General features: G+C 38.6%; 1 protein-coding gene across 1 annotated transcript; it reads right to left on the bottom strand.

Annotated features, from left to right (window-relative positions):
* Positions 1-2,265: 2,265 nt before the first annotated feature.
* On the bottom strand, positions 2,266-13,223 carry nxph2a (neurexophilin 2a). Its single transcript, XM_030786687.1, has 2 exons — positions 13,179-13,223; positions 2,266-3,012 (listed from the first exon to the last, which is right to left on the bottom strand). The coding sequence occupies exons 1-2, from the start codon at positions 13,221-13,223 to the stop codon at positions 2,266-2,268; spliced, it is 792 nt and encodes a 263-aa protein (XP_030642547.1).
* Positions 13,224-15,049: the final 1,826 nt, after the last annotated feature.

The raw sequence follows: 15,049 nt of genomic DNA, 5'->3' as shown, positions 1-15,049 counted from the left end.
TGCACTGATGAATCAGGGAAGACTGGCAAGTACAGGACTGAAACAGGAGCAGGCAAAATGAGAACATGCCATCTGAAGCACCAGTGAAAAACTGATAAGATACCTTTGAACATTAGGAGATCAAGAAAATCTATGTCAGATGGACTGACTATCCATGGGAGCTTTATTTCAAGCAGAGATCACAGGACACAAGTGCACTGTCTTCCAGGAAAGAGACTTAAATTCACCAGCTGCTCATTGTAATGTGTCATATCAGTTACTAAAGAAGCACAAGCAGGTTGTTCCTATGCTTATATTTGTACGGAGTCATCATAACATGTTTCAAAATAAAAACATAGTCTCTTTTGAATATGATTTTAATACTAACATGATCACCTCTTGTAGTGATAAAAATCATACATGTTTTGGCAGATAATACACAAGCATAAGTCTCTCTGTCTTACAGAATATTACTGAAGAACAAGAGGGCAAAATAAATAAAAGCATTACTATTATCCGGAGTTTAAAAAAATAATAATGCAATCATATTGTCATAGATAAGGTAGTTAACTCTAATCTACATCTATTTAACAACACTATCAAACACCAAAACTAGGTAACAGTTTGTGTACGTACATGTGTGTATATATATTCATGTTTTGGTTGAGGTCAAAAATAAATGATCACTGTTTTACTCTTGAAAGGCTATTGTAAACACTTACAGTTTCATTATGTCAGATTTACAAACCACTCACTGAATTGCACAAAGGATATTTTAAACTAAACATGAACATAGTTAACATGAAACACTATTTCTGAATACCACTTACATCTTAATAGATAGATATTTGGACCAGAACTCACTTGCCAACTGTGAAATCTTTGACTCAGGGAACTGACATGTTTTGGTCCACAGCACTCAGTCTAAGCCTTAGTACCATAGGAGCACAATGACGTGAACAGGCAAAATAATCTATTTGGCATACATATGTAAAACCTGAGAATTCCAATACACTAACAGATCAGGTTATGGCAACTTCTTTGATTTTGTTTTCAATGTGACCTTGGTGTTCGGTTCATACAAGAAATATCATATACAGTTAAATAACAGACACCCCTGACCTATTGATCCTTTCATCCTGATGCTAAAAAAATGGAACAATAATGAAAATGTAAAGTAATGTTACAAATTAAATTACTCTCCCTGCATCACTCAGTTTGATTAAATGATACCTAATGATTAAGTAATACTTAATGTTTAAGCAGTATTTAATGATCACAATGCTTCATTTACCTGTTTACCCCCCACACACAAATCAACGGACGTGAAATACGGGGGCACTACGCTCTCAAAGACAGTGAAGTATGGTTGTGGTCCAGAGAAAGGGCCGTTACACAGGCTCTCTACATGACTGACATACTAAATTTCACTTTTTGGCTTCAGTCCCCTTCTGTCATGGTGCGTAACTGAAATTTCCCACTCTAATTAATGTTAATTAGAGCCTGGATATGTCAAGCTCTGTGGTAAGACCATGACAAAGTGTTGTTAATTGGCTGCCAGATTCACTATATCCACCTGTCCAATGAATTATGTTCTCGTGAGGCACCTGAAAATTTTGTTTTTGCCTCATTTGGATTTTGATTGTATTGAAACAGAAAAAAGGAAAGCTGACCAGTCTGAATTGCTGGTACTATCTGCATAAAATAATTTTATATAAATGATAGTAACACTAAAAAAAAAATGTGATACTTTTAATGTGATGCACATATGTCAGCCTCAGCAGAAACATTGTCTGAGCCAATATGCCTCAACCGAGTACCCATAATGCTCCAAAACAGAGACTGAGTGACTTTATTTTTTTTTAATCCTATCTAACCATGTCCATTTTCATATTGACCAAGTGGAATTTTGGCGAGACATATTTTTATTTATTTATTTTTTTTAAGATTAGAGAGTTACATCACCTGTTCGTTGTATTAGTCAAGGGTTCAGTCCCAGTTTGGGGAACATCTTGTCTATTATAAAACTAAATAACACTATACGGCTAAAATCAATGGCTTTTGTGGCAAATTCATTGTTGCTGAAGTGGCACAAAAGCACAGTTTTATCCTAAGCACATGCCTTATGGTTTAGCCTAATAGAAAACATCTGGATAATATTTTAATTGCTCCTGAATTACAGCGAACACATGGCATGGACTTTGAGGACTGCTGCAGGGTCAAAACGGGCTTGCCAGCTTCAGTCAGGACTCTCTGGGAGATCCAAGCTTAGGCTAATGTGTATGGCTATCCAGTGGAAGAGTATGGCGTGTCACTATGGTAATTATAATCAGGGCATACCTTCTGTACAAGTTTGTAGTCAACACTGTAGAAGGCGATGTAGATGCATATGACTTTGAAGGGTTTGGAGCAGAGCCAAGATACATGGCTTTGCGTCTGCTCTTGGTAACACACCTTGGATTGGTCAAAGTTACACAAAGCAGTCTTCTTGTTCCGGTCTGTTTTTTCGTACTCAATTCGACAGTTGAAGGCTTTGGAGTCTTTGGTTTCCAGGGTGGACTGCTGTGCGATCTCAAACTCCACTACCTTGGAGGGAGGCACGAGACTGACCGAGACGTTTCCGAGGCCAGTGGAATTGTGCCGAAAGTAAACGCTGAAGGTGCCATTTCCGTGATCCACTATTTTGCCCGTAATGAGGAGGTTCAGTTTTACGGTCTTGATGTTTGAGTGAAAGTCTCCCCAGCCGAACATTTTTTTGAACTTCCCCGTCTTTACGATGGGTCTGCGTTTAGTCCTCACTTGTGTCTCTCGAACATCTGTCTGGTTAGATAACCAGTCCCAGAAGTCCTCCATGTTTTCTAAATATGTCACTTCCCTCATGTTGTGCTTGAACCCAGGGGAACCTTTGGCAAACAGACGCAAAGGGTTGAGGATCCGTGGACTCGCTCCTTTGGGAACAAGGCTCTGTGCATTGTCGCTCTCACCCCATTCTGTAAGCCCCGTCTCTGGAATTTGCACTTTTCTGCATGTGACCTTCAGAGACAATAGAGAAAAACATCAAAAGGAACATTGGGGCATAATCATGAAGTTCAAATTGCTTTTTTTTTTTTTTTTTTTACCCCCCTTCCAACTTTCAAAATGGAAATGAATCTTAATAATGTAAACGGTTTCAAGCAAAACAATTTATTAGAAGAATGTGTGATAACAAAAGGAGATATTTAATGTATCAGATATCTTGGATTTTGACTTCAAACGTAATGTGGTTTGTCAGAAAAGTAGGACATGGCCACTATAAAATACATGATGAGAAGCGGGGAGAAAAAAAAAACATGTTAATAAGTGTATATGTGCATTACTGCTGTAATATTTGAAGGAATGCGAATCTGAAATCATCGTTTAAAGCTTAAAAAATGGCAGAGATCACTACAGTATTAAATTGACTGCTTGCTTCAGGATGGAGACCTGGCTCAGCACAGATATGGTCTTAACAATTCTGGAATAAGCTGAACGACTTTTATTAGTAATTAGCTGTGGCTGTTTTCCAGAGGCATGGTTGAAAGGATCATTTGCAGCAGCAGATGTGAAAAAGCTTTAAGCAGAGCTCCACTGTTTTTTTTTTCCTCTCTCCCTCTCTCTCTCTCTCTCTCTCTCTAATTACAAATTTTGCTGTGAGCTTAATTGTAGCATATGTGGACTCAGTTCACACAGTAGAGCGCTCTGCTAACATCACCCTCTAAATAGTTTGACAGTTGAAGCACTTCATGACATACAAAACTCCATGGCTGCACAAACAAAATTACGTTACCATATAAGGTTAAGTGTGCATGCACTTTTCAAATGAGGTTCAAACTTGCATTGTTTTTACAGTACCAAACACCTACTCCACATCAGAAACACCTTAATGAACGATGCAAACAGAGCGTAATAGCCTGGCAATTTCAGAGCTCCGCATTTAATGTGAAATCAATGTCTCTCCCACGGACTGCAAGACTGGCCCATTCATCACTCCTCATGCTGTTTAATTAAGACAATGCCTCTACATGAAAATACATCCAGAGAGAGAGAGAGAGAGAGGGAGAGAGAGAGAGAGAGAGAGAGAGTCATTTTAATAATGATATTTTTTCAATGGCTAAAAAGCTTGAAAGACACAGCAAAGCTTTTGTGCAGTTCTATATAAAGAGCGTTAATCTTTGCCAAGCGCTGCATTGTTGGTGGCACATTAAGTTAACTTAAAAACATCAAAAGGCACTGAGAACGTTTTCATTTGAGCTGTAAGTGTGCCATTCATCTTTGGGAGGTTCTTCTCAAATTCAGTTGAAAGAATAATGTGTAACTCAATTTCCTCAGATTTTTTTTTTCTTCTTCTTTTATGGATAATCAAACGGCATGATGGAAAGAAGACGTATCTTTCACATTTAGCGAGAACGAGGAAAGGGGAGGGAATCCAGGTGGGAAGAGACCAAGAGGGCTGGATGATAATGTGAAAGCAGTTAAAGTATGATGAACAACTGGGGAAATTGCTGTGACAACCAAGGGATCACACACGCAAAATAAAATGTTTTTTTTCTTTGCTTTGACAGGAAAAACTTAAAAGCTTGAGCTGACAACTGCACCCCCCCCCCCACACACACACACACCATCTTACCCCCCTTCTCTTTCTCTCTCTCTCTCTCTCTCTCTCTCTCTCTCAGTCTTCTTCTGTTGTGTAAGCACCAATGTTTGATAATAAGTTTCTTAGATTGGCTCACGATGTCTAAAAAAATGAATCCAAATAACCGTCGATTTTGTGAAAAGAGGGAAAAGGAGGATGTGAAAATGAGAGGTCTGACAGAGCAGAATGCTCAAAAGATTAATTAAGACTCCTTAATCTACGTACCGTGCTGCAGAACACGACGGCTTGACTCAAAATAGACAATATTCCAACTATAATGCCATTGCGCTCCAATAAAGTCATTTCGGAAAGAAAAGAGCAAACTCAATTTCGAGTGTACAAAGACTAGTAATTATTCACAGGCGTACACTTAAATAGAAAAGCACATTTCAGTCTTTTCTTTTTTTTCACTGTTATTATTTCACTTTTCTAAAAGTTCGCTACAAAGGCCAAGAACAACACCAAGTTTGTCTGACCCATAAATTGTCGCTAAAACTCCTTGAGTCACGAGGGCACATCTGTCTTTAGTAACATGTAGAGCGTCTGTTGTCAGTGTCCAGTTTTCCAAGGAGGGTTCACTTAGAGAATGACACAAGCTTGAGATCTTACATGACTAGGTAGAATCAGTCTGGACATTAGCCTGTAATGAGCATTGTGGAGCCGGCTGTCCGCAGGTCCCTTGGGTGGACATATCTTTTACTGCGTGACATAAAGGTAATTGCCACGGCGACCAGGACTACCCTCTAGAAAGTTATTAAGAAGTCAGTGACATCTCAGAGCTGGATCATCTGGGAGAATGCTGCTGAAATGCATTTGCTCTATCCAGCGATACAGTGATGGGTTTCAAGCCCCAGGCCAGGTTTCTGTTTGGCTGTCAGATTGGCTTGTTTTCTCTACCTGTTTCCATCTCTCAGCTATAAAACCCAATCTCATTTGTGCGACATGGCAGCATCTTGGTATTATTGAGGTTCACGTGGAGTGTTTCTTTACTTCCTTTTTCATCCTTTTTTAGTGTTATTTTGCTGTACTTGCTGCAGGCACACCATTTGACACCTAGCTACCACAGCCCAATACATGCGTAGGGGATATATACATGTTTGTTTGGGGGTTTTTTTCACTCAACCATAGTGTTGTTCTTTGCCCCTCTTATCCTGTTTTTTTCTTTTTATTCAACCACATCTTTCTACTGGGTAAAATTCACCGTCTCTCTGATAACTGCATTTTTCATTGTGCCTCGCAGAATTTTCTAAGGCATCCAAAAAATGGCCTGGTGTATTCTGACATCATCGCTTACCGTTTTCCAGTCAAACTGAACAGGATGAGTAACAGCAGTTGCCTGTTGTTTCAAAGGAACTGAATATGGTAAATTCTTTTGTTCACATCAGACCTGTCCTAAGACCCCCATCCAGCTGCCATCTCCATCAGCCTTCTCTCTCTCTCTCTCTCGCTCTCTCACATCTGCAGCAATACAGAATACAGACCATTTCAGTGATAATGATTCCCACAAAGAGCTGTTCCAGGAGAAGGCACTGAGGGCCTGAGGGAGGCGGGGGGGGGGGGGGGGGGGGGGGCATACTGAGTCTACATGGTCCTGAGGAATAGATTGCTACCCTGATGGCTGAAACAGCCTCACGCTCCGAAGCCATCACTCTTAATCAAGAGCCGGTAGAGTAACAAATGGCAGGTGTTGAGCAGAGAAGATCACTGTGGCAAATCCTTACCCTGAGCGGCCTTTGATCACCAGCTATACGCTGGACTGCATGTCTAATGCCATATAATCCCCACTGCCATTACCACCTGACCCTTAGAGAGCCACACACTTAGGCATGTCTCGCTTGTTCAGAAGACCATTAAATCATTCGGTCAAATGTATGTATATGGCTCTCTGACTACAGACATTGAACATTATGTAAATGAACAACTCTTGAGCATTAATCATTCTTAAAGATGAGCAATTAAAGTAGCATGAGTTTGTTTAATATTAGGTTTTAATTTGTAAGTGATGTTTTTACAACACATACAGCCGTGTCATATTGGAACTGGCTCCATTTAGGAGTTTTTAAAATGCCTTAAAATGACAAACTCTTTGAGACGTAGGAGTTCAAACATGTCCCTTTTTGCGTTCTAACATCAGTATGTTTGGACCTGAACCATGTCCAGAACACCCTCTGCTTTCTGCTTCGACAGAAACTGTCAACTACTGACAACAAACAGCTAGAGTCAACGTAAAGAGAAGGACAAAAAAAAAACATGATATTTTAATGACAAGACCCTGACATTTTGGGCCAATGAAAATGGGCAGGAGCAGCTGCTGTCCAAGCAGTTCTGCAAGGACAGTCAAAGACACCTCTGCTACAGAATCTGCACAGACCTCACACATATTTCCGAATGGCTGTAGAAATCTGCACAACCTCAACAGAACCAATTTTTCAAAAGGATAAAAAAAAAAAAGGAAAAGGATGGAGTCACACTGGTAAACAGAGGTCAAAGCAAGATCAGGTACAGCGCAGCACAATTTAGACACAGGGAATGAAACGTTACTATATAGAGTCTGAGTGGTCACAGTGAGATTAGAAGATGTTCTGAGGACTTTTGGAAAAGTGATGTGTGTAAGTCGTTGAATCCTGTCATCAGCCCAGAACCATCGCTTTCAGCAGAGTGTCAGCACTCTCTCTCTCATCTCTCTCACCCTGCTGACAGATGCTCGGGAAAAAGGAATTCGGTGCAAACGCTCAGCCCTTTCACGCAAGAGCCACGGGACACCACAGTCTGCAGAAAAACAGTACTATGATAGGCGGCGTTCCAAATGAAAATTAGTATCGAGCAAGTAAGGACATGCAATAGCATGTGCGTTTCATTTCACCTTCCACACCATGGATGAGTTGTTGCTATAAGCCTGTAACTTCTAAAAATGTATACAATGTTTATGAGGACCCTTGTAACTAATGTAAATGTAAATGCTTTTTTTTTTTCCCAAAGATATGACTTATTACACAACATAATTCATGTTTTCATGTATTATTTTAAATTCATAAATGACTATAAATTCAGAAGCAAGCAGCAGTCATTCCTTAATTTCTCGGAGGAAACAATGTATCGAAAATATTTTTGACTGAAATGTTTTATGTTTTGTATTTTTTGCAACTCTGTGCAACTCTGGAACGGCCATCAAGGTCAGAAACCACACTGTGACATGTAATCATAGAATCTGCCAACAGAGATCAATAGCAAGCACATGACTGGAGAGGCCTGGGAAAGACATAAGAGGATCAGTGTTTTGGCGTTATCTCGGTGGCAAGCACACCTGACAGCGTGGCCGTGTGAGCCGTCTCATTCAGCAGGTGCAACCTCTCATCACATTAACACGTTCATAATCCCATTACAGAGACTAGACGCCTTCTTCCACACATATCATTTGATAGCTCCTCGGCTCAGGCCAACAGTTTAGGTACACGCATGAAGAAAACGCTAAAAACGCTTTAAGAAAGACAGAGAGAGAGAGAAAGAAAGAAAAGAAATTAAGAAAAAAACTTGTAAAAATTCCATCAACTGTTTCATATTCCATGTTCAACTTTCTTACTAAAATCTCTGCAAACGCAAATTATAAATTTGTGAGGGATTTGTGAAGTTTATTTAGCAGTCAGATTAGTCGGAACAAATGCTTCTGATATTTGAGATGACTGACTCATAAAGGGGCTCCCTCTCTTTTTTAAAGGCTGTACTTCACAAAAAATGCAAAGATGGAGGAGATGAGAACTTTTTTCATAAGTCGAGAGTGAAAAAGGAAAAGCAAAGGATTTTGAGAAAAGATGAGGATGAACAAAAAAAAAACAAAAACAAGCAGTGTAATTTTTACCATCCAATTTGTCCTGTCCTGTCCTGTCTGGTATGTGCTTGAAAGTTACAGGGATTTCATTACAGTGCTAATTGCTTTATAATTAAAAAAAAAAGAAAAGTGATGGCTATTGCTAAACATGTTAATTAATTACTAAACTGATGCCTCAATCCAGAACGGAAACTTAAAATATCATCCAGATTATTCTATGTCTTTGCTACCAGTGCATCAGAAATCTCTGCCTTGCAATAGCACGATGTGAAAGTCATTTGTGGACAGACCCACACAAATGCCTATAAGTCTCCGCTCCAAGAAAACTAAGCACCCACCATTGACCCACACTGATCATCTGTAATTTAAGAAGAACCTGGCTCAAGAGTTCGTCATGTGTGTTGTCAATCTTTTGTTCATGTTCAGTATATATACTGTCCTTGGGTTTTAAACAATGTAAGACTCCTCAAAGCAAGGCAATCAATCGTGCTGTATCGATTTTATATTTGCTGCGATAGATAGCTATTGTATTAAATCTGTAACAAGAATACAGTCAATACTTACACAAATGTCCTTACCTTACATATCATCTCGTACGCTCACACGACTGGTCAAATTTACGAAGCACTACGATATCTGTTATGTGCAGTACTGAGAGATGTGTCCCTAACCCTATTTTTCCCCATATGAAATTTGTTTATTGTGTTTTCTGAGTGTTGAGCTAGACTTTTGTGAGAAAACAAACATATCATATTAATGAATTATCTTGGTCAGTCTTGTAATCTATATATGATTCTTGGTGGGTAATTATTTCATGAACTAATACAGTATTCTCTTTCAGTAGAGTATGAAAGATTATAGGGGACAGCAAGAAACACAGTCTGACAACGGGTTGTTTACAGCCAGAATATGACATTAGGGTTTTTTTTTTAAGGAAATAAAGCCAATGCTATACCAAGACAGAAATGTATCTACTCAACCACAAAAAGGCTGATGGTAAAATGGTAAAGGAGACAGAAGCACATCTAAGTGAAATTGTTCAGTAATCTTAAGGAAACAGAGTATGTTACCCTGTAACTTATTCCAAATTCAATAAATTTTCTCTTTTTTTTTCTTTTTTTTTGTAGCTAAAGCATCTAACCTAAGAAAGAATCAAACCCACAGGCGAGAGATCCAAGGGTGACTTTTTCAGCACATCACCATGAATTTCATTCATCCGCATCCTTCCTGTGTCAAAACATCCTCAAGCATCTTTAAGAATCAGATACTGTCCTTGTTATAAAGCATTATACATTTCAGATGAGTGTCTCTGGAAATGACACAATTACCAGAGACTGAGATAGTGTTAATACCATCAGTGTTGACTGTTTCATGACTGAAAGGCCAGACACACCGAGAAGCTTAAGAGAGGGACAAAAGACACTCAGGAACATCAGTGTTCATAACATGAAATGTCACAGACAATATTGTTTATGGGGGATTACTGAGGCAACCAAGTATGACCCCAATATGGGCCAAGATACACATCACCAGTGAATAAGCCACAAACTGATAACCAGCAATCCAGAGTCAGATGCTTGTATTTACAGACAAACTCACTCACTAAAAATCCACATGTAATCTTCTCCAAGAGGAATTTTTAGGTTGGAGGCAACACTAGTACATTTTATTATTTCCTTCGATTTCAAGGTTTCCTTTTTTTCTGTTCTTTTTTTTCTTTCTTTCTTTCTTTCTTTCTGTTCCTCCCATTTGGTTTGCTGTCATTTCTGAGACCAATGTAAGTTCTTCCTCTCACAAGGCAAATCCAGTGAGGGGTTGATGTGGAGCCAGGGGCCGCAGCAGGTTCTGAGGAATATAAACAGTGTTTTTTATTGTCCAGAGGGATGGGCCTGTGAAAGCGACGAGGGTCTTATCGCGGCCCAGCAGCTCTGTAATTCGCTGCAATGATAAAGTGCCAGAGCGGAAAACCTTACAAGGCTGGCACAATCCAAAGACGGATTAGTTTTTCTGACATAAGCTTCCTGAAAAACTAATCAATCAGCCCATGCAGTACTATCAGAAGCACGAGATTAAAGCACTGCTCCTAATCCTGCCACTGTACATTTTATTATACTTTCCATTGCTACTTTTCCATTAAATGAGGAAACAAATAAATAATGAAATCAAAATCTAATTGCACGCGCAGACAGACAGAGAGGGGGGACTTACTTTTTTTTTGCTGTTGTTGTAATGCAAATTGAGTTCTTAATACTGTCTCATTTGTTTAACCTAAGCATTCAGATGTCTGGCCTGGAAAAAAAAAATACTCCCTATGAAAATATTATGTTTAAATAAGAAAAACTACGATTACACGAAAAAGGTGACAGTATTCATGTAACAGCTGTCCAATGTGATTAAATCTAAATCATGTCGTAACACTCAGGGACCCCGAACTTATTGACGATGCAGTTGGTGTCAAGTGTGGTTTGTGCTCTCCATTCTTTCTTCAAAATCAAATGTTTTACAATAAGTGCCAGTCCTTTTATCATCACACTTGATGCGGCTTTCTCACAGTATGCTGTCAGTTTCAGCAGTTTCTTCTTCACAGTTCACTCAAACCGCGACAGCAAAATTTTTGCATTACATGGAAGATGTAGAGCATGTTTTGTATAAAAGAGCTTAATGACGCACACCAATGTCCCTAACAAGCCTAAAAACTGAAGGCTTCCATCTACACAGAGAGAGTGAAAAACTACACTCCTTGAGCAGGCAATGCTGATGCTGAGATGAGCCTAGATATCCAAGGCATTAAAATATTAATTGGAATTGATTACATTAACTCAATAAATATGTCCTCTTTGGCCGACTGATAAAATTGCGTGTTGAAAAACACAGACACAAGTTGTCGACCATGTAACAGAGAGATGTACTAACAGTTCACACAGCAACAACACCAATTAAAAGTAAACGTACATAAATTATATGTTACAATTACAAACTGGTCCTCTGTATTTTCCACAGCCTGTATAAACAGTCACGGCCCCCAAAAAGCAATTTTATATTTAATCTCAAAAATCAAATTTTTGTTGTGTCAGAGAGGAAATAAATGTTAGGTTCTATAAAGTGCTCCTGACAAGGAGTATAGATGCCAAATGTTGTCTATAACAAATTTCACCACTGTCTTCCTTTTACCTACCCTGAAAGGAAATTTTATTTTCGGTAGGGAGCAGAGCTTAAGTGTATTTTAAACTGAAGTTTATTGTACTGTAGTCTGTCTATAGAGGTGGACTATGCCAGATGTCACAGAGCAAATCGTTATTTGTATGTTGGCTTCGACCCTCTTATCCCTCTCTCTAGGGTTTGGCACAGATGCTAGGAAACTTTCCTTGTATTTGCATTAACAGACGTGTGTGTGTGTGCGTGTGTGTGTGTGTAGATGAAGAGAAGGTGCACAGGGACACAGGTCTACTGGGATGTTTCATTTGGGAGCACGGGCAAAAGGTGAGGATGGTCCCTTTGGCACGCATGTCATTCCCCTGGGCATTGGCTCTCTGAAGAGTCTAACTCTGAAGGGCCGAGAAAAATCTCTGACTGGAGCACTAAATGTACCTTTGAAATGTTCCAGTAGTTTCTGGTTTATTTAGTTCCATAAAAATTCACTTTTAATCAGTTTAATCAGTATTAATCAGTCAAGCTATGTCCTTTGCACTTCGTAGTTTCATGCACAAAAAAATAATAAATAATTAATTAAAAAATAAATAATTTTTTTAAAATCTGTCCTTATCAACAGTGAGGAAGTCTTACATAATTTTGTAGGTTTAATAGTCTTCAACAAAAGCATCTTCATCAACCATGCCAGCATGATGATATCTGGTCAAGTTCGGTTTGTCTGAAACAAGGTACTTTTTTTATAGATAACTGAATAACACATCATAGAACTACTGAATGATTTCAACAACCATCTGATCTTAAGTGCACTGAAATCAGCTTTTGACTATTTTCACGTAACCTTCTGAAACGTCAACAACTAGTCTGTCCTCATTTCCATCAATACCAAGAATGTTGTGGTGCACAACTGATACTGTTACTTCCCTAATCCAACAACAACAACAACAACAAAAACCCTATAAGACCTATCTTATAGTTGAGTATTCTGTGGATGTTAAGGTAAATAAGTATTAGATATGAACTTCTCCACTTAAGGAAAGTGTTTTTTTCCTTTTCAAGCCCCACTGCTGTACAGTTATGATATGCTCCATTTAGACACAATTACGAAATTTAATTGCATTCTACACGTTAATTTAGAGCATTGTAATGTCCCTACGCTTATCCCCATAGAATGAAGGTCTATCAACTAGACTGAAACAGAAGATCTCAATTTCCCACAATTACATGGTAAGCATTATCAAGTAATATGTGTATCAATGTATCGCGTATTTGTATTCCACAAGAAAATCTTCCATGGAAACATTATTATTTGAATTATTATTATTATTATTATTATTATTATTATTATTATTATTTGAGGCCTCATTACAGCATTAACTTAAACAAAGAACATGAGGACATAACTTTTTTTGTTGTACCCAGTGAGGAATATTGTTGGCGTTTGATATTTGTCGTTGCATTATCTGTTCCGTGACTTACGGACTGTTCTGCTCTTCACCGAATTACCGTTGAACAAAACGTGACAGATTTTGTTTGCCCTATTTTTCCTCGTATATAGAGATAAGAAACACTCACCTTGTGTAAACAGAACAGGAGCAGAATAGTCTGCAGTTTTCGCATCTTGGATTCTTAGTTTTCAACTTGTCTTCAACCTTAATTAAAGGTGGGTGAGGCCAATATCCATTGTACGGATTTTAGAACCAGAGAATTCACAAACAGATGCCATTGCTGTTTTCCGGAGAACATCGGCAGATGAAAAAGTTGTTCAAAATGTTTAACGCCTACAAAACACAACATGTATGTATGCATCTCGGAACATATTCAGGTGCATTTCAAAATTTTACCATAATACGTCCCACAAACAGTCTTACTTAAATTCAGAAAAAGTAGTTGTGACATGACAGTTTTCATAAATTGTCATAAACTGTTTTACGCAGCAGAAGCACAGCTTAAATATTAATATGATCTATACCTTACCTTTGATCTGATTTAACGCCTCGACTGCTTGACAAAGCGATTTTAGCCGGCGAAATTTATCACGTGCAGCTGAAAGAAAAAATCCCAGTGCGTAATGATGAGAGTGATGATGCTGCTACCTGAAAAAAAAGTCAAACATCTCTCTTTCTCTCTGAACATCGGTTACAACTTCAGGATAACGCGCATGTAACGTTTCAGAATCTGTACGCTTTGATGCAGCCAGGGCTTCCTAAACACTGAGTCCAATTACATCCACACTCAACGATATTTAGCATTTTGCGTCAGCTAGCTCCATCTATGCGCTTTGAACAACACACATAATGGTGCGACTTCACTCGTATATTTGACAGAGACTGGAACTTTGTTTTGACTATTGGCGTAAAACAAAATGTTTAATGGCTGAACAACGGTCGTTATGTAGCCTAGACATAGTCTAAGTTTTCTGCAGCCGGTCCTCCAAAAGCCCTTTGTGCACCCCAGCGCTCAGTGCTGTCTGTAATAGTTTGACGAGAAGGAGATGTAGCAGTGAGAATTCCCAAGTCTTCTTTGGTTTCAGAGTCTACAAAAATCTTAAGGTTCAGCCATACGTCAGCTGCTATTAACCCATCATAAACCTTGCTCTGAAGCGCTGAAAAAGTTCCTACCTGAAAATGTACTCGCTAACACATAGTCGTTACAAATGATTGCATTATAAACACAGGATAACGGCATAGTTGAAATGTTGAGACAAAACGCGTTTATAATGTTTATAATCTTCCGTAAGAATCTTAAAGAACATGAAAATAACAGTGAAATATATGTGTAAAAATCAAACCAGTTAAAATATCAAACTTATCAGGTGGGTGCTTTATGCCTTCTTACTCATAAAATACAGTGATAGCCAATGCATTCATTGAGATTCTTGATTATTTCCCCCAAATATTTTAGTTCCAAGTTATGTACAGTATGTTAAGTATCATTATGTACATTCAGTCTGTGATTTGGGTCACAGGAATTCAAAGCATCCTTGCGGTTCAGGACGCTATAGTCTTTTTAAAAGGAACTGACAGTTTTATTTAGTGTGTCAACAGCACCACCGTGCGCCTGGACCGTTATAATGAGGCCAAAATGATCAATGCGATGTATTGGCCCGATTTTGTAAATCATAATGTTTAAAGACTGTACAGCACACACGAACTTCTACTATAGTTACTGTATTTTTCACAACTGAACTGCTGTGTACAGATTGTGTTTCTGTTCATTTCAGATGTTTTTCCATTAGAGATTTGGGTTTTTCGTTTTGAGATTTGAGAGATTTAAGTGAGTGAGACTGAGTGCTTGAGTGAGTGGCCACTAGAAGGAGACATATGACTGACGTTACATTCGTGTTTTATGCTGACGTCATTTCACTGATATTGGGTACTAACATATAACACAGTATCGACAACTTCAACGACAACAAACAATAACAATAACGTCAATAATAATTG

The sequence above is a fragment of the Chanos chanos genome, chromosome 10, assembly GCF_902362185.1.
Source record: "Chanos chanos chromosome 10, fChaCha1.1, whole genome shotgun sequence".
Lineage (NCBI taxonomy): Eukaryota > Metazoa > Chordata > Actinopteri > Gonorynchiformes > Chanidae > Chanos > Chanos chanos.
Note: the sequence above shows the minus strand (reverse complement) of the source record. Positions and strands in the feature narration are given on the sequence as shown.

Excerpts from the sequence above, each read along its gene's own strand:
- nxph2a (XM_030786687.1), bottom strand. The coding sequence starts at position 13,223 with ATGCGAAAACTGCAGACTATTCTGCTCCTGTTCTGTTTACACAAG. Across the intron at positions 3,013-13,178 it reads TCCTGTTCTGTTTACACAAG|GTCACATGCAGAAAAGTGCA; the intron begins GTGAGTGTTTCT and ends TTGTCTCTGAAG.